Source organism: Mus caroli, chromosome 17 (genome assembly GCF_900094665.2).
Source record: "Mus caroli chromosome 17, CAROLI_EIJ_v1.1, whole genome shotgun sequence".
NCBI lineage: Eukaryota > Metazoa > Chordata > Mammalia > Rodentia > Muridae > Mus > Mus caroli.
This window is the reverse complement of record NC_034586.1, coordinates 19857204-19882289: the sequence shown is the minus strand read 5'-3', so window position 1 is coordinate 19882289 and position 25086 is coordinate 19857204. Positions and strand designations below refer to the sequence as shown.

General features: G+C 49.1%; 1 protein-coding gene across 1 annotated transcript; it reads left to right on the top strand.

The window, feature by feature from the left end:
* Positions 1 to 168: 168 nt before the first annotated feature.
* Kctd5 (potassium channel tetramerization domain containing 5) lies at positions 169 to 25001 on the top strand. Its single transcript, XM_021149134.2, has 6 exons — positions 169 to 465; positions 13145 to 13253; positions 14139 to 14230; positions 15602 to 15697; positions 17404 to 17529; positions 23194 to 25001. Exons 1-6 carry the CDS (start codon positions 214 to 216, stop codon positions 23221 to 23223), a joined length of 705 nt encoding a protein of 234 aa, XP_021004793.1. The 5' UTR covers positions 169 to 213; the 3' UTR covers positions 23224 to 25001.
* Positions 25002 to 25086: the final 85 nt, after the last annotated feature.

Below are 25086 nucleotides of genomic sequence, written 5' to 3'. Positions count from 1 at the left end.
CTTGAGCCGAGGATGCTCGTGAGAACCCGAGGCTTGCTCCGGCCGGAAGTGGTAATCTCCGGCCTGCTTTTCGAGCCGGAACTTCCGCCTTGCACATGAGCCCTGGGCGGGCACTTTATTGGGGCGTACCTATGGGCGGGACAACTCGGGGGGGCTGTATTAAAGAACGGACGTTTCCGGCGAAGGGCCGCTGTGGCGGGGCTTGTTAGGATCATGGCGGAGAATCACTGCGAGCTGCTGCCGCCGGCTCCGAGCGGCCTCGGGGCGGGGCTGGGGGGCGGCCTGTGCCGCCGCTGCAGCGCTGGGATGGGCGCCCTGGCTCAGCGTCCTGGTGGCGTGTCCAAGTGGGTCCGGCTCAACGTCGGCGGCACCTACTTCCTCACCACCCGGCAGACGCTGTGCAGGGACCCGAAGTCTTTCCTGTACCGCTTGTGCCAGGCGGACCCCGACCTAGATTCGGACAAGGTGAGGGCCTCGCGGGTCAGCAGGGGTCTGGCCGCCCTAGTCGCCACTCGCGACACACACCTCTCCACAATGAGGGCGCCCGGCGGAGCGGGCCGGAGGGAGGATGGCACTCTGGTACCCACCTGCCTCGGCCCTTTGGTTTAACAGTGCCTCTCTCTCCTTTTATACTCTTCGGTCGAGAAGGACCCAAGCTTTGCTGTGGCCCTACTTTCTTCTCCCCAGATTCTTTTGCCCAGGGTGTGTGACTACCACCGCCCAACTATTTGCTGGCTTTGGAACCTGAGAACCCTTTGCATTCATCTGGTCTTTTCACATTCCAGACGTCTAAATTAACGTAGGCCATGGGGGTTGACACAGTGACTACCCTTTTTCCAGTGACTTGCAGAGTGTGCTTCATCCTTCTCATTCATAAGGACAGGCACGGCATCTCTTAGAAGGTACCACCTGAGTAGAAATGTTCAAAGGTGTTTACTTCTAATAAATGAATTATTTGTATTGAGTTCATGTTCGGGGCCAGGTGTCAAAAAAATCTTAGGGTTGTGAAAGAGACCAGGTAGAGAATCCTTTTCCATCTCCTTTTCAGACTTCATTTCCCCACCGCCTTTGAAAAGGGTAGGGATTTCCAGCTTAGTTTGTGGTTTGTCTATCTTTAATTAAACGCTAATACTGTTAATACCTGTGGTAATAGAAAGTATTTCAATTATTATCATTACAAAAGTTGTGTGTCGTACTGCATACCTGATAAATCAGTATTGTGCAGGATTGAAACTTAGGAACAAATCGTTCTCTCCCCTTCCCCCCCCCCCCCCCCAGGCAGTTTATTAGCCTTGTACTAACTGAGTTTTCTGGTTCAGCCTACATGATGGTGCTTGATTTTGTACCTTGCCAGCCTGAAAGTGGCTACTCAGGAGGTTTTCCAGAAAGATCGAGCCCATTGCACTTTAAACGGCCTGACAGAGCACCTTCTCAGTGAGGGAGGCCTGGCATTATGACCAGGAAATGAACTCTTGAGTTACTGCAAAATAATCAAGAAGTTAGAGTTTGAGATACTGCTATGGTAGTCCTTCATATTCTTCCTCCCAGCTGTTACCATTACTGAGTTGACCAAATCTCTTCACTCTTAGAGGATTGACTTTCCAGAAAATGGCAGAAGTCTGACAGATAGAAATAGGCTTTTGTCAGTGCTGTTTCCTTTTTATAGTGAGGGTGTGTACTTTACTATTGGTTTTTCAAACAGTAGGCATTTATAGTCATTCTTGTTTTTCTACCCAAGCATCCCTGTCTGGTGTATTAAGTCAGATTTTAAGTCAGCCTTGGCCCTTGGCTTCTGGTGTCTTTTTGCTTACTTAGCACTGGAACAATGTAGTTAGGGCTGTTTGACTTCAGCATAGTTAAAGTCAAATATATCTCTTCATTTTACTATCTTTTAAGATTACTTTATAAATTATCTTTATTGTGCTGATGAGATGGCACTTGCTGCCAACCAAGCCTGAAAACTTGAGTCTCTAGGATCCACAAGGTGGAAGGAAAAAACTGACTGTTAAAAGTTAAACTCTGAGCTGTACAGTGATGGTGCACGCCTTTAATTCAAGCACTTTGGGAGGCAGAGGCATGAAGATATATAAGTTTGAGGCCAGCCTGGTCTACAGAGCAAGTTTCAAGACAGCCAGGTTTACACAGAGAAACACTGACTCAAAACAAACAAACAAACAAAACAAAACAAAACATCTGGAGAGCAGCTCAGTGGATGAAAGCACCGGCTGCTCTTCCAGAGAGAGACCCAGGGTTCAGTATTCAACACCCACATGAAGCAGCTCACCATGCTCTCTGTAACTCCAGTTTCAAGAGATCTAGCATCCATATAGACATATGCAAGCAAAACACTAATGCACATAAAATGAGTCATTAAAATTTCATATACAAAAAAGCCTGGTGTGGTGGTGCCCGTCTTTAATCCCAGCACTTTAATTTGCACTCAGGAGGCAAAGACAGATGGATCTCTGTGAGTTCCAGGCCAGCCTGGTCTACAGAGTGAGTTCCCACACACAGAGAAACCCTGTCTCAAAAACAAAACAAACAAAAAATTAAAAATAAAGAGAAAGTTGTACACTGACTTCTCAGTACTATTATGGTACTTGTGTGCCCACACATGTAAATAAATGTGTGTGTTTGCGTGTGTGTGTCTGTCTGTGTGTATGTGTGCGTTTCCTTTATTGCAGTGGAAGATTATCAGAATATATTTTAGTTGTTTTTTTTTTTAAGTTTATTATTTAGGAAGTAGAGAGTTGGCCCAGTGGTTAAGAACACTTGACGTTCTTACAGAGGACCCGGATTGGATTCCCAGACGTTCTCTTAGTGGCTTATAACCATCTGTAACTCCAGTTCTAGGGAGTCTGACACTCTCCTTTGACCCCTCACCAGGCATGCGCATCCGAAACACTCATACACATAATGTAAAATAAATCTAAATTTTATTTAAGTAACATTTGATTTCTGAGTTATAAAGCCACAATTCAGATCATAAAAATAAAATAATCCCCAGGCATAATGACAAGCACCTGTAATCCCAGCATTTTGGGAGGTAGAAGCAGAAGAATTGGGAGTTTGAGGCTAGTCTAGGCTACATGTCTCCAGAAAAATACAGTAAATACAGTCTTGGTGCCAGGGTTGATAGTGTTTGCTTTAGTGGCAAGTTGTTAGAAAGAGTCGCTCTAATTCATATTAGCTGTGTTACTATAGTGTTCAAATGTGAACATCTATAAATGTTCTGTGTTTGCATTGTGCCCACACCCCCAACCAGGTTCTGATGAAAGAGTGTCCCAAGCGATTCCACCTTGATAATTAAATCCTAAAGAGGTTAGAAGGGAAGGGGTGGTAACAGGGAAGGGGCCATTAATTACATGATGGAAGATAAACAGGATGTTGATTCACGTGGAAAGCTCTCAAAGCTCTGACCTCATAGTTAAGGTCAAGGAAAGGATACCTGACAAACACTCCTTAGAGTTGAACTTTAACAGGGACCTGGTGGGAGAGTCTTTCTGGCATTTGATTGATGTTTACTGAGTGCTTACCTTTGTAGAATGTGATGCCAAGATGGGTGAGATTTAAGAGAAGAAGTTCCCAAAGGAGCTTTGTGGGTTTCATGACCATGGGAGAGCACCAGAGGCAGACTGTTGTCTGGGTTAGGCCAAGAGTTACTGTGGGGAAACCAGTGTCTGGAAGACACTTTCCAAAGATGTGGACAGATTGCTAGGGCATAGAGAATGCAAACGCATTCAGGGCCTATTGACTCCTCTCAGCTTTCTATCCAGTCCTCTGGGCTGTACCTGTGGCCCGTGTCCTCATAGCCCAGAGTGAGGACTTACTGCACATACCATGCCTTGTATCCCTAGACCTTTGCCTTATTTCAGGGGCTAGCTTTGAGCTCACTACCCTTTCTTTTTCTAGACAGCCTGAGTGAATTCTCACTTCCTCTTGGGACACCCTCCAGCGGGACTATGGCTGTGTTGTGCATTTGAGCATCTGCCGTTCTGTGTCATTTTCTCTCCAGTGTTATCCTTGGGGACAGGCCAGGTGTGACACTTGTAATCTGTTCATGGGAAGTGCTTTGCAAAGGCTTGGTATTTGATCCATTTTGGTTATATTTCAGCATCCCATGGTGTGTTGAAAACAGGGTTGCTGTCTGTAGCTCAACTGGCCTGTGATTTAGTGTGACAGTGCTTCAGGGGGAAGGGAAACAGCAAATACTGTGTGGTTGGAAGCTGTCCTGAACTACAGAGTTCTGTCTCGGACTAAGGGATGTCTAGAGAAAATGCTACCTGCATATGAACTTCTGCCCTTGGAATAGGGCCACCGTCCCAGCTTTAAGCTTGTAGACCTAGTTATACCAGGTGGGTCTTTGGAAAGTGTTTTACTATAGCCAGGTCCCTACAGCCCTTCTATGTATCCACTTTGGGTGCAGTTGGTGCTGGTGAGTTTTAGGGTTAGAAACATATGAAAGGAATATTATAGACTAAGGGATGGGCTGTAGGTGGGGAAACTGTCTTTGAATCAGTGGCTTGGCAAGAGAAGTGGGGATTACTTAGAGTATAAATGGCAGCTGTTGTAACTCCATCAGAGAAACTAGCCAGCAGCATCCCTGTGAGCAGCCTGGGCACTGGGCAGAATTGCATCGGCCACAGCCTGTGAGTGGCCATCTAAGGCGCACGTGGGCTTCTTTGGTGCCTACGGATGTGGCTGTGAGTATTCTTGGCCCTGATAGTGTATCCTGATATTGTGCCCTCACACTCTTTGCAGTTGGTGCCTGTTCTCACTATGTCTGGTCGCCTCTGTCAGTGTTTGTTCCTCATTCAGAAGTCCTGAGCAGGCCAAGGGGACTTGTCACCTCATGAGGAGTTGGAGCTTTTTGAGGATCTCAGGGTATCCTCTGAGGTGACAGGGGTGACTGGCAGGTGCCAACCCATTTTTCTTTCTGTCCACTACTAGTGTAGGTCAGTTGTGCTTGTCCAGCATGGCAGTGTCCAGCTTTGATTTGACACAGGGATCAGAAACTCTGGCTACCAGCCAGCTTTCCCACATCAAGTGTTCGTAGAGCCTGGAGCTATTCATCCCCTACAGGTGGGGGATGGATGCTTTGGCTCTGGACATTCAGGACTGAAGAAAACAATAAGGCCAAGATATTTGCCAACCAGGCCCTTCTCAGAGTCTGCTCCTGGCCCTAGGGGCAGAGGCTTGGGAGAGGACGGCACGCACTCTTCCCAGGCCTCAGTGCAGCCTCAGTGGTTCCTTTGCAGAGCTGTCTACACTTTGCTTTTTCGGTGATTCTCTCCTCTGCATACCTGGGCTACTAGCCAATGGGACAGTCTGTGTGACTAAATCTAGTGGACTGCCCCTGTTTAGGCGCAAGCTGACTCTCATTAGGCCTTGCTTAGGAGCAGCTTGCTATGAGAAGGAGCAGAGCACTGTGTTTTCTTATACGATGCTTGATGTCTTGAGGCTTAGGAAATACAGCTATGGAGCTTTGGTGCAACACTTGGTGCCCACGGAGATGGCTTTGAGGTAGCTCACAAGACATCTCAGAGTGGCTGTGCCCCCAGCATTACCACTGCCCTTGTTCTGGTGGGTTCTTGCTTAGCAGCTGACCTTACACTTTTTGGCCTAATTTTGCAAATGAGTCCTAGACGGTCAGCTGCTCACTGTGGGCTGATGTTGATTATTCAAGCAGATGAGGAAAGGTAAGTGCTCCCGGGTGCTGGACAGCCTTTAAGGAAGGGAAAGAAGAGAAGGAGAAACTGGAGGCCTGCTCTTTGATCCTTTAATCCCAGCACTTGGGAGGCAGAGGCAGGAGAATAAGAGAGCGTTCAATGCTCACTTTACCCATATGGCTGTGTATGAGGAGGATAGAAGTCACCTTGAGGTTGATGGGATCATAACCTTGGAGATAGCCGAGGGGACTTCACAGGTGAGCTGTGAACCCCTGCTTGGGCTGTCCTGGCCAGAATTAGCCAGAATGGAGAGGCTAGTGCTCAGGGTTTGAAGACTGGAGCCACAAAAGGCTTTCCCTTGGGCACACCTGGTCCAGATCCTGGTCATATTTCCTGTTTCTCTTCTCTACTGTCTGGCTGATGATAGCTGTAACCTGTTAAATACACACTCACTGGCAGAAAGGAGGCAGTGTGTGGGGAGATGTGTGTGTGTGTGTCTTCTGTACCCGGCATACTTAGGGAGGAGACCACCCAAGGAACCCGGAAAGCAGAGGACCCTTGCGTGACGAGGCAGATGTTCATGGCAGTTTATTTACACAGATGGTGGGCTCTTGTGCAGTTGGGAAGTCTCTCCCCGTGAAGGCTCCTGTCTAGTAAATTCTTAGGACATTACAGCAGAGTCAGCTCAAGGAGCCTGCCCTGTGTGAATTCTAAGCATTCTGGTCCCATGAAAAGCTTCAAAAGCCTCATTTGTGGGGTCCAGTTCACAAATCTCACATCTTGCAAGCTTTACCAGTGTCCCCAATTCTGTTTCCCAACTAGGGACAGGAGTAATTAATGTGCAATCCAGGGCAGGGACACATTCCTTAAGTCATGACTCTTGAAATCTTACTGTGATCTCCCAGGCCACAGTAAGAGTCACAGTGAGCCGTAGCCCTGACACATACATCCCTTACCCAATCTCACTCAGGTCTGCCTTCTGTGCTGTACCCCACCACCCCATCCCCACCCCCAGCCCCCCATTCTGGGGTGGGTTTGGTGGTCTGGTGAACTCAGGGCAGCATGGGTTCCACTAGGAGAGTGAGATGAGAACTCAGCCCTCCTTACCTCAGTGCACTTGGAAAAGCTGGGGGGTGGGAGGCAGCCTGGAAGCAGGAGTCAGCACTTCCCACCTCACTACAAATCTGAGCCTCAGTTTCCCCATTGCAATTGGTGATGTCTAAGACCTCTTCTGGATCAATGGTATGACAAATATAAATAAATATAAAGCAAATCAAGAAAGTAGAAATAAAGGTTTATATGTGCATATATCACTGGAAAGGGGTAATTTCAGAGTAAAATCTAAGCATTCATCAGTAGGTTGATTATGTGTGTTGGCACATACAAAATTCAATGCGTTTGACTTAGTGGGACAGTTGATGGAGTATTTCTCCAGATTTAGTTCACAACACTCTACTCTTAATTTTAATTCTTCTCTAGTGGCTGCACCTTGAACCTTCCATTGGGATGGGTGCAGGTGCACTGGAGTCTTGCGAATGAGTCAGGGAACTACTGCACACCTTCCATGACACTCCCCACCTGCATCTTCAACTTAGAGGCTTGCCTGAGGCATAGTGACTTCAGTCTTTGTCTGCATGCTATTCCAGAATCAAGATGCTGCGTTAGGATCATGCCCTAAAGGACTACAGCTGGGACTGAGTTCTGATTGGATGAATAATGACCATCCTCTTACTAGGCCTTTCCCCATCAGAGATACAGACTTGAGACAGGTTTGTTTCTGGAGGTTATCTCTAACTCCTTTAGCAATTAATTTGTGGCGTTAGTCCTCCACATGTGGGAGCATGTTTGATGTGGGGGGACCACCTCTGAGGCCTGAAAACTGCCCTGCCTGGCTCAGCGGCCAGTAGCTTAGGCTTGGGGTTCAGCCTCCACATTATGCCCACTCGGTGTCGACTTGGGCATCGGCAACCTGTCTCACATATGTGGACTGGTGGGTATGTGTGGGAGAGTCGGCTCTCATGTAATGTTCAAAGCTAAGTCTTTGATCCCTTTTTTATGCCATATTTCTAGCCAGTGCTGCCATAAGTAGGTCAGACACAGATCCACTGAGAAGTGCCGGAGGGGTTGGTAGAGGCAAATGATTGTGGAGAAAGCAGCCTTAATTCTGGCACTTTTGTGGAAAAACAAAACCTTCCCACCATACTAATACAGGCTGGCTTTTCCCCTAAATCATGTTAGGACTGAAGAGAAGAAGGGAAACAGACTCCAGTGACGTATCCAGTGACATATCGTGGCTGTGTCCTAGTGACTCTGAGTCCGCTGGGTTTCAGAAGTGGTTTCCTTCCAAGTCTTGTGTGCTCTTAGCATAGCTGATGATGGGGTCCCTGCCTCATTTGACCCAAATTACTGTAGTCATCATCTTGATAGTTTCTCGGGGGCCTGATATGGAGGAGCACACTTTTAATTCTAGCACTCAGGAGACAGAGACAGGTGAATCTCAGTGAACAAGGTCGGCTAAGGCTATATAATGGGAAGATACCGCCTCAAACAATAATAATAATAATATAATAACAATATCCACAGTCAGTCATCTTCCTGAAGCCTTGTATTTGGATTTGCGTTTCCTGGTCTTCTGTGTGAGACTGGAGGCCCTAAGCTATGTTACCAACACTGGGACTGCAGTGCTGGGGCCGCAGTGCCGGAGACTTACTTGTCAGTCTCCCAACACAGCCTTGCAGACATGAATACAGCCTGCAATGCCGTGTGTATCATGGTGGAAAGCTGGGGTTTGACCTTGGACTTCGGCCCTTACTGTGCAGTTGAGAGCTCCCACAGACAGCTCCTAAGGACTTTGGTGTGAGCGGTGCTCATACTCCTCTGTCTCTCTTCAGACTCTGGCCTCCGTTGGTCGGTGGCTATCTAGGCAGCTGACCTGCTTAAAGGAAGTGGCCACCAGAAGAAACTGGCCAGACAGAGAGCTCTGAGATCCTCGGTGTGGAGGAAATGGTCCTCCAATTCCCTTGATCCCTCTGAGTGTCTAAGTGTGAGCCTAGACTGGAGTTTTAGAGATATTATGAATATTTTAAAGAGATAAGACTTTTAAAGTTTGAATATTTAAAGACTAGGTCTTTAAAAGTTTGCAATATGTCTTATATTGTGATTTTGGTATTAATGACATCTTGGGGACAATAAGAAAGGAAAGGTTTAACAGTGATGCGTTTGTGTGTCAAGTTGACAGCTGATCAATTGTATTGGTTAATCTTATTTTTTGATTTAACTTTGTTTTTTCAGTACACAGTTTCTCTGCGTAGCTCAGACTGTCCCTGGAACGCAATAGACTAGCCTGGCCTTGAATTCACAGAGATCTGCCAGCCTCTGCCTCTTGAGTGCTGCGATTAACAGCATATGTCACCGCTGCCTGGCTAAAATGGCTTATGTATTTTATTATTTTATTAATTTTTTGTCTACATTATGTATATGCCCTGTGTGTATGCTTGGTGCCCAGAAAGGCCAGAGGGGGCATTAGATCCCTTGGGACTGGAGTTGCATGTGGTTGTGAGCCACTGTGTGTGCTGGGAAACAAACATGGGTCCTTCACAAGAGCAGTGAATGCGCTTAACCTCTGAGCCATCTCTCCAGCCCCATTGGTTAATTTTGTATCAGCTTGTAACAATCTAAAGTCATTTGGGAAGAGGGAACCTCACTTAAGAAAAATACCCCTACCAGATTGGCCTGTGGGCCAGCCTGTGGTTGGGTTTTTTTGTTTTTGTTTCCCCACTTAACCAATGAATGTTGTGGGAGAGCCCAGTTCACTGGGGTTGTACCTCCCCGGGACTGGTGGTTTATGGTGCTATCAAAGGAGGTGAGCAAGCTATGGAGAGCAAGCAGTGAAGCAGCACTCTTCTACCATCTCTGTATCAGCTCTTGCTTCCAGGTTTCTGTCCAGCTTGAGGCTCTTCTCTGACTGACTTCAGTGATGAACTGTGGTGTGGGGTTGTGAGCTGAAGTAAACCCCTTCTCCTCGGGTTGCTTTTGGTTATGGAAATTAATACCTCTGGACATAGCACAGTGTAGGCCACACTGCCTCATCTGTGCCACAGCCTTACTTTCCAGCCGGTGACAGTTGCTGTCTCTAAGACTCTGCCTGACACCTCCCTGTTTCCATTTCCTGCCATTCTCAGCACATGCTTGCTTGCCTGGGTGACCAGGAGGCTTGGTGCTGGGGCTGTCACAAATCACACAGGACTGTGGCTATGTTCAGGTTCCTGTTCTTGCCCACCAGCCTGGCTCAGCAAAACTTTTGAATTACTTTGATCTTGTTTTTCTGGAAGTCTCCACATCTAAAGTGCTTTTTTACTGGATGCAAATAGAGATTCCCATAAAGTACATGGCTTGCCCTTCTTTTGTGGCTGGGTTTAAGGCAAACACACTGGGCTCCAAGCACAGGATACTGGCTAGAAGAGTCTGAGGCTGTAAGAAGTTTCCTTGGGCTGCTGTCCCCATGTTGACACTTCTGGAACTAGTAGTTAAGACTTCAGTGGATATCGGTGAGCCCTCAGCTCTAAGACAGAAACACTGGACAGAGTACAGCACTCTGCTGTTAGACAGTCACACTGTGGCCAGGATCTCAGGTCGGGTACTCTGAGAAGTGTCATCCTAATTCATCATTTGCCTGAAAAGAGGCCCCTGGTCAGATGTGTCCTTCTCTAGGCTAGAAGGGCTTTGGGTTAGAGGGAAGATCTTTCAAAGCATTTGTCAAAAGGCTGCCTCCTGTAGGGCATGTTCAGTGAGAGCCAGCCACACCCAGCACATGAGCTGGCCAGGCTCTGAAAGTGAACATGGCTGGACTGAGACTCAGTACCACTTGATGGTTTTTAGGCCGAGTACCAATGCCAGCAAATCCAATGCTAATGGTTCCTCTGATTAATGGCCCATACCTCATCCTTTAGGGCTGGGGAGGCCTGGGTCACTTTCATATAGTCTTGTGCCACTTACTCTGGAAGCCTCCAGGAGGCTGCTGAGCGAGGCTGCTTAATAGACAGCTTTCTCCTGCTTCTCCCTCTCCTTCCTTCCCCCCTCACTACCTTAGTATTCATGAAGACTTAAGGCTTCTTGTTGCCAGGGGAGACTGGACTCTGAAGCCATGGCCAGCATGACAAGAGAGGCCCCAAGAATATCCTGTTCAGGATGAGCCCTACCCCACGACCTTGTTTTTTTGACCTACCAGTGGTCTGTCCAGGGGGGCATTGTGCTATGAATATTCCTGAGCATGGTGATGTGGAAATGTCACACTACAGGGGGCACTTCCACATGAACAGAATGGAGAGCTCATTCTTTTCCCTGTAATGTGGGAATAACTGCTACAACCCTTCTGAATCCTGGCCTCCTCCATTTGGCTTTGCTTGGGTGATCGGTCCAGAAGACTGAGAGGCTGGAAGGCACCCTACCCCCACCTCACCCCATGGCTGTAAGAATAAAGGACAGGGGCAGAATGGAGAGCCCTGTGGCAGTGTGACCTGTTGTCCTTAGATGAGGGGATGAGTATAAAGTTGGGAGGGCTAGGGAGTAAGGACAATCACATTAGGTGGAACAGGGAACCAGGAAGAGGAAAGAACTTAGGATAAGCCACTGGCTTTCATCATCCCTGTCTCCCAGTCCTCGGTGATTTGATGTCAGCCACAGCTCAGGTTTCTCCCTTTGATCTGAGAAAACCAAGTTTTTATCATTCTGTGCCTGTGGGTGTTGGGAAGAACCCTTGAAAACACTAGTTGTTATTGCCCCCAAATATAGAAATAGATGTCTGCAAAGACAGCCTCTGAAGGCTTATTGCTTTGTGGCTGAGACCTCTGTGAGCTCTGCTACCCATGAGCAGCTACATCCAAGGGGTTCAGGAACCCCACACATGTGCCTAGACTGGCTGGCTGCTCCCTCGGGGCAGTGAGTACAGCTCTTTCCCGTGGTCTGTATCTACAGGAGCCCTGACAGTGTTCTGGCCGGGGATGCCACTGTGTTGTACTGATTTATGGAGTCCTTTCCTTTTCCTGGTACTTGGCATGCATGGCCTTGCTGATGGGAAAGTGGGTGGTGGCCGAGCCTTAGAGACCTTGGAGCCACTGCATCCTTTGGGCTCCTGTCTCTGCCTATCTGAGAAGCAGCTATGAGGCTGCATTGGTGGTGGAAGCCTCACCCTTTATCAGCTTGTGGGGGTCTGCACTACATCCCTGTTGGACCTAGCAGCCCCCACATAAATACAGCCACTCTATGGCAGGTCTGGAATAGGGTGTGACAGAAACTCACTGGCCCACACCCTGGGTGTGGATGTGTCCTTGTAGCTTCTGTGCATCACCCTCTTTGGTAGTCCCCAGTGCTACACCTCCTCTGACTCCAACCAGGACTGTGGCTCTCATACTGGATGTGTTTTCAACAGGTCTGCATGATAGGAAAGATGACCTGAGGCTGGATGTGCCCTGTACTGCAGGAGATGTCCTCCATGGAGGTAGCTGTGGTGAACAAGTGAGGATGGTAGTCCGCAAGCAGGGCTCCCGCTCTGTCAGGGTCAGCAGGCAGGTGCATGTGGTGTCCTACAGATGGCTCAGAGTCACAGACCGCTGACCACAGAGGAAGGATTTCTTTAGAGATTGTACTCACTTGGGAAAGCCTGGAGACCATGGTTCAGCAAGAAATGAAGGTGCCTGTGTGGTCACTTACACATGCCACTGCCCCAGGCTTTACTTGTTGCTATAGGAGGCTTTGGGGCTCAGCATTAGAAGTCCTTTCTCCAGTGGACTGCTGCATGGATTCCCACTCTCTCTCTTTTTTTTTTTTTTAAAGAATTATTTATTTGGGCTGGAGAGATGGCTCAGCGGTTAAGAGCACTGACTGCTCTTCCTAAGGTCATGAGTTCAAATCCCAGCATCCACATGGTGGCTCACAACCATCTGTACTGAGATCTGATGCCCTCTTCTGGAGTGTCTGAAGACAGCTACAGTGTACTTACAATAAATAATAAATAAATAAATAAATAAATAAATAAATAAATCTTTTAAAAAAAAGATTTATTTTGCGTATGTGAGTACACTGTAGCTGTCTTCAGACACCAAGAGAAGGGATCAGATTCTGTTGCAGATGCTTGTGAGCCATCATGTGGTTGCTGAGAATTGAACTCAGGACCTCTGGAAGAGCAATCAGTGCTCTTAACCGCTGAGCCATCTCTCCAGCCCTGGACTCCCACTCTTAGATCTCCGCTCTAAGATGCTCTGGAACAAGGAGAGTAGGTTGCCCAGACCTGAGTCTCCAGAGTCTGAGAAGTTGAGCAGGGTGTGGTAGTACACACCTGTAATCCTAGCACCCAGGAGGCTGAAACAGGAGGATCACAAGTCCGAAGCCAGCCTAGGTTACATGGCAGTGCCAAAAGCCATCCTGGCCTAGACAGCATAGCGTCTACACAAGAACTGACAGCATTTTGTTCTTTGCAGGATGAAACGGGTGCCTATTTAATCGACAGAGATCCTACCTACTTTGGACCTGTACTGAACTACTTGAGACATGGAAAGCTGGTTATTAACAAAGACCTCGCAGAGGAAGGTAAGCTGTCCATTTTCCACAGGCACAGGAGCTCTGCACTGGTACCTCGTAGACGTGCTGGTTGGTTACTTAAAGGTGCCTCAGTGAGGGACTGCATTGCCGAAGGAGCCAAGAAACTCCTACCATGTCTCTTCGTTCTTTAGGGTCTCATTAGGTACTGTGTGGATTGTTACATGGAGACCTTGCTCTGCTCTGGGGTTGTATGATCTATGCTTGTTGCCTGGCAGCTTTTCATCCGTCATTGCCTGACTCTGCCCTCCCCACCGCTCCCATGTTACCCTGCCATGGGTTACTCTGCGCTGACCTGGTCCAGGGCAGCTTCTCTTTAGGAGTGGGAAAGCTAAAGAAATGCAGACGGCTGTACAGATGAGGAGACCCTAAAGCAGGGCTCTCGCAATCTACTTTTAATTTTCTGGGAAGTTTGGGTCCTACGTGTGGAACATTAGATAGCAGGTTGTGGGGAAGCCCTGGAGCCAGGAGTGACTCTGGGCAGGGAGATGCAGTGTCTGTGACTGAGACACATGCCGGAGTGTATGGCTTCCACACTGTGTTGGCATCTTCAGGTTCTCAACAGGAAGAGCCAGTAGCACAAACAGGCACCTTCCAAGCTGCAGAAAAAAATGTCAGTTATCTCCCAGTATCTGTGGGCTGAGACCCAGTATCCTTCCTCCGTGTGTCACCTGTAGTGACAGTCCGTAAGTATGTCTAGTGAACTGCCTGGCATTTTCAGTCCTATGCTGAGTGCAGAGAACTGAAAGGTCTGTGAGGATGTTAGGATAAGCCCGACACAAGAACCTCGGGTTAGGGACAGGGTGTGGGGATGAGGGACTTATCTGCTTTGGTCTGATCTAGAAAAGTCACTTTTTTTTTTAACCTCTATTTCAGGAGTGTTGGAAGAAGCAGAATTTTACAATATCACCTCACTAATAAAACTTGTAAAGGACAAAATTAGAGAACGAGACAGCAAAATATCCCAGGTGAGATGGGTGACTAATCTGCCTGTAGCTTCTGGGCTTGCTGTATAAGCAGGTGTGGCTTCTCTGTGTGTGACCCTGGACCAGAACTGTCCTATCCTCATCCTGGAGCCCCAGGCCTTGCTCCTTTCCTCATCTGCCATGTCTGCCATGAAGGGCCGTCAGTGGAGATAGGCAGTTCTGTGGAAGTTGTGTGATGAATGCACAGAGGAGAGGGAGGCAGGCCTGCTGGGGAGAGAGGGAGGCTCTGACGGGAGAATATCAAGACCTGATCTGCCAGTGCAAGGGCCCATGGCCAGCACTGCAGAGAGGAGAGCAGCGAGGAGCTGGGAGGTAGGTGGCACAGATACTGGGCATCTGTGCAGTCACTGGGAGGAGGTGGGCTTCCCGGGACCTCTGCTGCCCAGCATGTGTGTGTGTTGTGAGTACTGTGTGAGGTAGGCAGTGCCTCCCCTCTGAGGAAGGTCTCAGCATTGGTCTTATCATCAAGCTAGCTCTGCACTTGAGAGAGGTTATGCCCTCTCACCCAGCTTACAAAGTGAATGCTGGCAACACCCGGGCTTGGTCCACTTAAAGCCCTCCCATTGTCTCCCAGGCACTTTCCTACTGCATGCCTTTAGACCGGGTCTCTCTGGCTCACTGATGGCTGGGAGTGGAGCATATGCACGTCTGATCAAGCTTTGCCTTAGTAGCAGCCAGATAATGAGGAGGCTCCTCATTATCAGGGCCTTAGAAAACTTCTAAGATTCCCCATCCCCCTCAGCTGGCCTCTTCTTTCCCCTTTATCCCAGTCCCACTCAGAACCATCTGGACTACTTCAGTCTCTATCGACATTGTGGAGGGAAAAGAGCCTCCTGGCAGGGCCAGGCCTCACAGGTGACAGCCATTGTCACTCGATGCACTTGGGTGACAGCAAAGCCAGTGTTTGCCACTAGCATGAAGCCCCACCTGAGGAGCAGCTCCTGGGACCCTTACTTGTGCTGTACATATTGGTAGCCCTGGAAGAGCAGACTTGTCTCTTGGCTGACTCTCATCCCACATTCAAGACCAAAGTCTATCCGGAACTGCCCAGGAAATCCCTGTTGGGCAGGGGAGATTGTGTAGCCCTGCATGGAACATACAAAGGTTTTCTGTATATTCATATCTAGCCACAGGCGCTCTGAGGATTTCAGGAACATGACTCATTTTATTTTGGAATTTAGAAGTAGAAATATTTTTGAAGGGGAACGAGAAAGCTACAGTAGCAGCTGTTGAGGCTGTAGGTTGGCTGTGTGGATGTGTAAGGTTGCCTTGAACACTGCCCTGTGATGGTATAAGGCTAAGAGTGCTTGGGGCATGGTGGAGCCTGATCTCATGGTGCATTTGTCCTTATAGATGCCAGTGAAGCATGTGTACCGTGTGCTGCAGTGCCAGGAGGAGGAGCTCACACAGATGGTATCCACGATGTCAGACGGCTGGAAGTTTGAGCAGGTGATGAGTGGGGGCTCATGGGAATCTTGAGGTCCCAGGGACCATTACCTAGTCCCTATCCTTTCCAACTCTGTGGTGGTTTTCTAATGCCAACTCTTCCACTGAGGATGCTGTGTGTCATGTCCAGCACTGTGTATGGAGCTTCCAGTCTACACACACATCAGGTGCTGCCAGATGTCTGTCCTCCTGGGGGCCTGGCGGGTCTTATGGGCTGAGTATGCATGTGTCTTGTGCCCAGACCCTATCAGAATCACATTAGAGACTTGGGCAGGAGCCTACCCATCATGTCCCTGGCATGTGGTCCAAGAAAGGCTGGGCTCTGGAAAGCAGCTGTCACCCTTTCTAGATCTGTGAACTGGGTCGCCTCATTTGGAGCCAAGTACCGTTTGCTCTGTTGTCTTGTGACTTCTGGCTGGAAGAGAGTCTCCTCCCATAACCAACTTCAAGACTTTGTCCTTAGCTGTCCTAGAAGATCCTAGACCCAGAGCACAAGCACTCCTCTTTCCCCTCGATTCTGACCTTTGTGCAGTCACCATGGTTGGACCTCTGTGCTATCAGTTCTTTCTGAGTCACGCTGCTAGTAATCTAGCTACACTCTACTTCCTCACGTGGGGCTAGCGCTGAGTTGACAAACTTTCAGGGATCCAGGATGAAACTCAGTCCATCTGAGATGGCCAGTCCAACCATGGATCACCTAGAGGTCAGTGATTAGGTCAAAATAGAGCTGCCTGGTGGGGATACAGAGTCTGTGGGGGACCTCACACAGCTACCTGATCCAGGTCGGCCTCACCTGGTGGGGTCCACCCCTTCCAACCATTTTGTCCCCATTGCTGGCCCCAGCCCTGGGGCTAGTAGCTTACCCATGTGGTAGATTTCTCTCCTGTCCTCTGTTTCTGATGTATGACACATGAGCAGAGACTGCAGTGCTGAGTGACCTTTGAGCCACTCCTGCTTCCTCACTGTGCTGTTGGTATCCTTGCTATGGCCTCGGTGGTTTCCCTTGAGTTATTTTGTGTTTAAAAGAACAAAAGTGCTTGATGTCTGTGTTGAGCTTTGTCTTGGACTCATGACTGGAGTAATGAACAAGGTCCTGGCCCAAGTAGCATACATGGTGACCTGGAGGCTTATGAGGCGTGTTAGAATATGCGCGGCCATATAGAAGTGCAAGATCAGGCACTCAGTGCTCCAGGCTTTCAATGCTGTTGGCCTGTGTTCCCAGCACAGCCCTGGGGGTCTAGTGCCCAGGTGGGCACTAGACTTAGTCTGCAGAGGTCCTGCTTACCCAAGGAGGGCTGCTGGCTGCTATCAGATACAGGGACAGCCAGCAATAGGTTCTCAAGTGGTGTTTGTACATGAACTCTGGCCTCAGCTCTCCCTCCCCTACCTTAACCTGTGTACTGCTCCCCTCCTGCCCGCCCAGGGTAATCTGTCATCATCCCTAGGGCCCAGCCAGGAGCATCAAGAGATGCTCAGTATCTGCAGAGAGCCTGTCCCAGCATGTTGTGCAATTACGTTGGGGTGCAGGTGTGGGCTCCTACAGTACAGTGCACTGGGGGTTTGCTTCCTGCTAGTTCTATGGAAAAATCTTCTGGCTAAAGCTAGCTCTCATTTCCCTGAGCTTCCACAATTTGTGCCATGTTCTTACTCCTGAGAGCCAGGGACACCTGAGCCACTGCACATTGTCACAGGCTGTATCTCCCTTCCAGCTGGTCAGCATTGGCTCCTCTTACAACTATGGAAATGAAGACCAGGCTGAGTTCCTCTGTGTGGTTTCCAAGGAGCTGCACAACACTCCATACGGCACAACCAGTGAGCCAAGTGAGAAAGCCAAGGTGAGTGAGTGCCATAGGACTGGGCCTCCTGGTCCTTGGGGCAGGCACTGGGGCTAGCTTTTCTCTTCTTTTTGCTTCACTGATTTTTGTTGTTCCCTTTAAACTCTTAGTTGTGAGGTCTTTCCATGGCTAAACATCTTCACACGAAGCCACCTGTTGTGTCAGGACAGAGGCACCTCTCTAGCATGTGTTTCCATAGCCACAGGACAGAATCACTCCTGGAGGTGTCTGAGCATCCATATCAGGTCTGTCACTGTGGCTGCTTTCTCTGGAAACAGCCTTAGATGTCAAGGGAAGTCTTGGGACAAAAGTTGAGGGCAGCTCCTCAGAGCACAGCAGCTGCCTCAGCTGCACACCAGTGCTCCTTCACATTTGCTTTAATGTGTGAAAGGGATTGTCCTTCAGTCCCACCCTCCTGAAGAGAGCAGTATTAGCCAAGGGTGAGGATGCAACCTGCCTCATCTACTTTTAGATTACTCTCAAGTAACCAGTTTTGGTGACCTTTCCCCTGAATGCCTTCTAGCTTGGCCCCCAACAGCTGCACGTGTCCCACAGTGTATATTGTTGGGCTGGACTGGATGATTCCTGGGCCTTGGGGTCATTTGCTGGCAGCTTGTAGAGCCTTGTAGTCAGCTCAGGGGGTCCTGGGGGTCTAAGGCCTTGAGTAGGCTGAATCTAAGGTCGCAGTGACCATGGTAAGGCCCGGGGCTTGCCAGGGGGGGCTTTGTGAGTTTGGGAAAGAATAGGCCAGACATGGTGAGCTTTACCCAGAGACTTGATGGCAACTTGGCCCCACAGATGGCTTCTGTCTCTCTAGAGCTTTCCATTTAGCCTTTCCTGAGCGTTAGGGTGAGGACTTAAGAAATGGGGGTGCAGGGTGGGGGGCGCAGAGTTCCCCAGAGGATCTCCAGGAAACCATACTAGTTGGATCTCAGCAGTGTTCCCACATTAGCCCACATTGTAATGTGACAGGTATCTTTGCCATTGGCTGATACAGTACACCTTTAGAACCTCCTGAGTTCCTGTCCTTAGCCTCTGTGTGACCATGAGCGGTGAAAAGGGTTGAAGAGGGACAGCTGCTCCTCCACTGCTGCCCCAGCACAGCATGTCATGAGATGTGCAAGTTTCAGGCTTAGTAGCAGGTTTGGGGGCCAGAGCCCCAGCACCTGGCCTAGGACAAAATTCCCGTGTCTTAGATCAAGCAGGCATGCCTACTTTCTAGAGCCTCTGAACTAATCATAGAAGGGCATTCCTGTCTGTGAACAGTGCCAGGACTCTTTCATATATTTATTTTTAAAGCTTTTTTCTCCCTAAATTTACAGCTTTCATAATGAAACTCAGCAGAGCCCACCTTTCTCTGTCAGATCTCGTCCCCCATGGCTTTACAGCTGCCAAGAGGACAAGCTCTGGACTGTGAGGAGTCTTTGGGCATGGCCCCAAGTCTCTTTCCCTATTTCTCACTTCAAAAGTATGTGGCTCTGAAATAGAGCAATAATAGAGTTTCCAAATGTGCTTGACAGCAGTAGATTCTGGGGCCCAAAAGCTGTGGGACCCCTAGAGCCAGATGGAGAGGAGAGGAGCTCGGGAGCACGCGCACACTGGGCCATCCTTCTGAGAACACTGGATTCCTTTGAGACATAGGTCCTCTATGGTCAGCAGCTACCATGTTCATACTGAACCCAGTCCATAGATGTCCCCTGAGCATGTACTGCCACAGTCTTTTGTTTCAAGTGAGAATGGTAGGAATAAGGGCTGTTAGGGCTGTGGGGCTGTAGCTTGTGTGAGGAGTCAAGAAGATTGTGAGTATGAGGGGCAGGGCCCAGGCAAGTGAGTACCTTGCCTGCACTGCTCAGGCTGGGCTGACAGCTGTCTTCTTCCTTACTTCCTGCGTTCACACCAGAGTGACCAAGAGGAGATGAGGCACCAAGGCAGTGACTCAGATTAAGCATAAATGTCACGGTGAGCTCCGCAGCCCTTTAAGTAGGCCCAGCACCATAGTCTCCTTCCCATAACCCCTGGTGACTTTTGCCTCCATCCCTCCTCTGTGTTCCTATACGTCCTGTAGTTGGCAGAAACTCTGCTAGCTGTACCTGTGTATCTGCAATAGATCCCGTGGGAGGGACGAGGGTGGAGAGTGTTGCTCAATGCTGGTGCTGCTGGGTTCATAGTGTCCCTCCATGGATGCCATGGGCAAGATGGCGGCTTTGGGTCATGTGAGGCTGAGGGTGTGGGCGCAGGAGTGTCCTGGGGCTGAGCAGTGAGTGATCACTCAGTTCTTCCTGCAGCCTCTGGGTGGCCTTTTTGTTAGTCACGAGATCATAGGCTCACATAATTTGCTGAGCCCTGGCACACACAACAAACATCAAAACCCATGGGGTTTTGTTCTCATCTCAGGGACTCAGGTTTGCACCCATCTCCACTAGGATTAGACAGGGCCTCACCCCCTCCCCTACCCCAACCCCACATCCTCCTCCACAAAGGTCCTCTCAGCCTGTTCTTACAATCTACTTCTTAGGCCGGTCGTGGTGGCGCACGCCTTTAATCCCAGCACTTGGGAGGCAGAGGCAGTCGGATTTCTGAGTTCGAGGCCGGCCTGGTCTATAGAGTGAGTTCCAGGACAGCCAGGACTATACAGAGAAACCCTGTCTCAAAAAAACAAAAACAAAAACAAAAAAACCAAAAAACAACAAAAAAAAACCCAATCTACTTCTTGAAGACCAGATCTATGCTAGAACTTGAGTGGCTTGTTATGTCAACAGGGCCCACCTGTTGGTTCCTGTGCAGGGACCCTTGCCATTGGGTTGGTAGGAGTAAGACTAGCCTGAGGAACATGAGCATTGCCTGACAATGGAACACTTGCTGCTGCCCTCAGCATCTCAGTACACAGGAAGTGTGGGGAGACACCTGGCCGTCCAGACTCTGGGCTGGCATCTTAGAAGCAAGGAGTATCCAGGGAGGAACTAAGTATGGAGACTAAGTATGTCTTTTTCATTTGAGACATTGTTTCACTATGTGTAGCTCTAGCTGGCCTGGAACTTGCTATGGAGACAAGGCTGGTCTTGACCAAGATCTGCCTGCCTCTGCCTCCTAAGTTCTGGAATAAAAGGCATGGGCCATCATACCTGCCTTCTAGAGTTCTACTTTTAAGTCATTGTGTAAGTTTATATATAGCAGCTTCAGCCATTGTCTCTTGACACTCAACGTATTTAAAATCTAGCCCTTTAAGAGAGTTCACCATGAAGCAGCCACAGGGATGCATTCCTGTAATCCCAGTACTAAAAGGCTAAGACAAGAAGACTCTGAGTACAAGACCAGCCTAAGCTACGTAGTGAAACCTTTTCCAAAGACAGAAACCAAAACAGGACCAGGAGGATGGCTCAGTGGGTAGTCTTGCAGGCCTGGTGACCCAACTGTGACTTCCCAGAACCCATGGAAGGGTGGAACCAGTTCCTGAAGGTTGTTATCTGAGCTCCACACACTGTGACACGTGTACATAGATTACATTAATAATTATAGCAATAATAACAACAGCAATAATAATAATAGTTAAGAGAGCAAGGTATGAGACATACTAGTACTTAATCCTAGTACTTGGAGGCAGAGGCAAGTAGATCTGTGTAAGTTGCAGGCCAGCCAGGGCTTCACAGTGAGACCTTGTCTATAAATAAATACATTTAAAAGGTAGAAGGAGACATGAAGTTTAAGAGATAGGGTCTGGCTTTATTGCCGGGGCTGGTTGGTCCCAAACCCCTAAAGCCACTAATCTTCCTGTGTCAGCCTCCTCAGTAGCTGGCTCTAGGTGTGTCTCATCACACCCAACTGACAGGATATAATAGAAGCCATACTGAGAGAAATTTCCTGTCCCCTTCACTTTTCCGTGTCTGAAGTCAGGTGCGTGGTTTATGCGTCAGCTCCTCAGTTCTAACATTCCTCTGGAGGGGTCTGCAGCCACCTGGGGAGGAGACTCTCAACTGTGACCCACCTTGGGTGTGAGCTGTGACAGGTACCCAACCTAAAGCATGGTGGGACTGACAGACGCTCAAGGGAGCCATAACTGCCATCAGGTTGGCTGGAGAAGATGGTCACCAGGAGGTGCCATGCTTTAGACGCGTTCGGAGTGCCCTGGAGAGAGGGCAGGCGTCTTCTCGAGCCCCAGACTTCCTAAGAGTCTTCACAGAATGTGCTTTGCTCACTCTAGCTCTGAAGTTCTGGGCTTGTGGGAAGGAAATGGTGGTACCCACGAGGCAGACCTGAGACGTTCCTTGAGGTGCTAGAGTGGCGGTTTCCGCCTCCCTCCCACAGCTCTTAGTGGAGCTGTCCAGAGATCATGGATAAAGCTGTCTGCCTCCCTGTGGAGACAGAAAGGCAGGAGCATGCAGGAGGTAGTCCTGCACTGTCCATGGCAGACGGTGCCGCAGACCACCAGCATGTGGGTCGGTGGTCTGCTGTCACAGGCAGGATTCATACTTCTGTTTCCGTTACCACTTCTGCCAATGTACACCCTCACCTGTGTTTATTCTCCTTGGCTCAGGGTTAGTGGTAGCCAAGGTCTTGGCTGTTCAGTAAGAGGGTTACTCAGACAAGAAGGTAACACCTAGAGTTACTACCTCCGTGTGTCCTGGAGAATTGAGAAATTACCCATCGTGTGGAGCTTGCCATTTTCTGACTAGGGAACAACACTCTTTCACAGACCTGAGACGTTCCTTGAGGTGCTAGAGTGGCGGTTTCCACCTCCCTCCCACAGCTCTTAGTGGAGCTGTCCTGGGGGCACACATGGTTTTTAGGGTGTTGGGGGGTGTGCAGGGGCAGCTTGAGAGAACATGCTCTTCTCCTGAGTCCTGGCACAGAGCCTGCCAGAGCCAGATCTCCCTACTGCCCAGAAGAGTGAGGTTGCCCACAGTTCTGACAGCTGCTATGGAGTGGCTACCTGTGGGGTTCCCTCAGCTCTGAAGCTTCCTGCCTGGAGTCCTATCCTATCCCAGCCTTAGAGGCTACTCGATGCTCATTTTATAGGTTTTGACTTAGTAGCATAGCCCAGCCCCAGCCCTAACCCCAGCATGGTTTAAAGAGGCCGCCAGGGACTTCATCCAGCTGGGTAGATTACAGCTGACTGCAGTATAGTAGTTAAGGAGGCCAGGACAATTTTCCAGCCAGAGTGGGAGCGAAGGATGAGGAGGCAGCAGTGCCACAGGTTAGCAGACTGAATACAGAAGGCATCCACAGCATGGCGTTGCTTGGGAAGGCTTTCTGAGCTCAGCAGAGGGCTGGGACCAGTGAAAGGGTGCAGACCTACTTCTCATTAACGGATGGGATGTTGGTGTTGATCTGGTGGGACCTAAAGGCTCATGTCAGCTTGCTGAGGTCCTGGCCTACAGTTAAGGACTCCCTTTGAACTCTGTGACAAGAAGTCTGGGCTCTGCTTCCTTTTTTGTTTGTTTGGTTTTTTGTTTTTGGTTTTTCGAGACAGGGTTTCTCTGTGTAGCCCTGGCTGTCCTGGAACTCACTTTGTAGACCAGGCTGGCCTTGAACTCAGAAATCTGCCTGCCTCTGCCTCCCAAGTGCTAGGATTAAAGGTGTGCACCACCATGCCCGGCTGGGCTCTGCTTTCTAAACAGGGCACTTGGTCAAAGCCTACATGCTCACTCTACATTTGATATTTTTCAGATTTTGCAAGAACGGGGCTCAAGGATGTGAGGAATGCGGAGAGCTGAAGAAATGATTTTCTTTTCCCCAAGATAAAGTGAACCGCCATGTGCAAAAAGCATGGCTGTGAGAAGAAACCTGCTTTTGATCATTTCTCTAGAGATCTGGGTGTGGATCCTTTTTTGCCTCAGATGTGGGTGGCGAGAGACAGCCCAGCTGTCAGGCCAGTCGTCCCCACCCGGAGCAGCTAGGGCTGGGTCAGCAGTCTCTGGTCTCACTATTCTTTCTGAGTGCTACGTGGGACTGAGGCAGGATGCTGCTAACCAGCCCGTGCATTCCTGAAGATGATTTGAAGGACAGGGTCCTTGGTGCTACACACAGTCTGCAACAAGCAGCCTGGACCTTGCCAGGAGGGAGGGGCAGCCGCCGCAACTCCTGTCCAGTGCACTGTGGCTTTGAGGGTGGGTGCCTTCTCACCGCTGACTGAGCACCAGGCGCACATCCTTGAGTCAGGGAGGCTGCTCTGCCTCCAGGCATGATTGGTTGATTTCTCTCGACCTCGGCTGAGGCTCCTGACAAAGGTGGCCTCCACGTTATCACTACTTCTGGGCACCACCCCTGGACATTACTCCTTCAGAGCCAGGCTCTTGTTCTGGCCTGTCAGATTGGCCCAGGATCATCAAGGCTTCTTAATTTGTATTTTCCAGGCAAGAGGACTTTGTATCCCTTTTTTAAAGTGTGGATAGACCACCCGGTGTTTATACTCTTTAGAAATGCCTAAAAGTGTTGCTACATTTTGGATTGATCTGTTAAATCATTTATGCTCCCATAAATAGAGGTTTTGCCTCATATGTCTCGCCTGTGGGCTCATGGGGGAGCTGGCGCCTACCAGTGCCTTTGTTGTGCCTGGGATGGAGGCTGGGGCGGGAGGCCTGTCCACCTGGCTTCTGGAACTGACACTCCAGGTCATGTTAAGCATTCAGGATGTTTACAGTGCAAACATGTCTCCTTCTCACTGGCTCTCATTTCCTTGTATAACTATGCAGTTCTTCTCTCGTATTTCTGGAGTGTTTGGGACTTTGCACAATTTGCATGGGCTCTGTTCATCTGATATGACATTGGAGCTGCTAAGGTTCCTGCAGAGGCTGTGCCTGCTGGCTTGAAACAGACCTTCTCAGCTGGTTAGGGGATTGTAGCAGGCCACAAACTTGGCCCAAGCAAGCAAGCTCTGTGCTTCTTGACCTTCCCAAGGGAGCTGTGCAAACTGACCACTATGGCTGCCCATGTGCAGGCCAGGGCCTCTGACACTGCTTGTTTCAAATGCTTCCGGAAACTTATTGCCTAGACCCTCTTCCTTCTCCTCTGCCAGTAACTGATTAGTCAAGTTCTCCAGCATCTAGGACCGACCTCCTCCTTTCCTAAGGTCTGTTGTATGTTGTTAATGTGTGGCTTAATGATTCATAAAAACCTGTCTATGGGGTTGGTTGAGCCTCAGCAGCCCTGTCCTCCCCAGCACACTCTGGGGCAGTAGCTCTGCTGTTGGCCATGGGGAATGCTCTGGGGAGTCGCTGGACACTTAGCATTGTTTGATTTATGACTTTGACAATAGATAGGCTTCTGGGGTTTTTTGTTTCTGTTTTTTTTTTTTTAATTTAATGATATTAAAACTTAATTCACTAAAATCCTAAGGGGATATTTATACTTTTATACTTTTTTAGGTATCCATATTTTATCAGCTTACAGTTTAATGCCTAAGTTTCCCCTGGAAATAGTAAATAAAATTGTGTATTTATGAATGTGTTCAGCAACTGTGAATATCTTGAAGTGTGTGGAGAAGTGTTGTCAATCCGGAAGTGTGTCCTGGTAGACCAGAAGTTCTGCTTCTAGAGCAAAGCCTCTTCCAGGTTCCCTGAG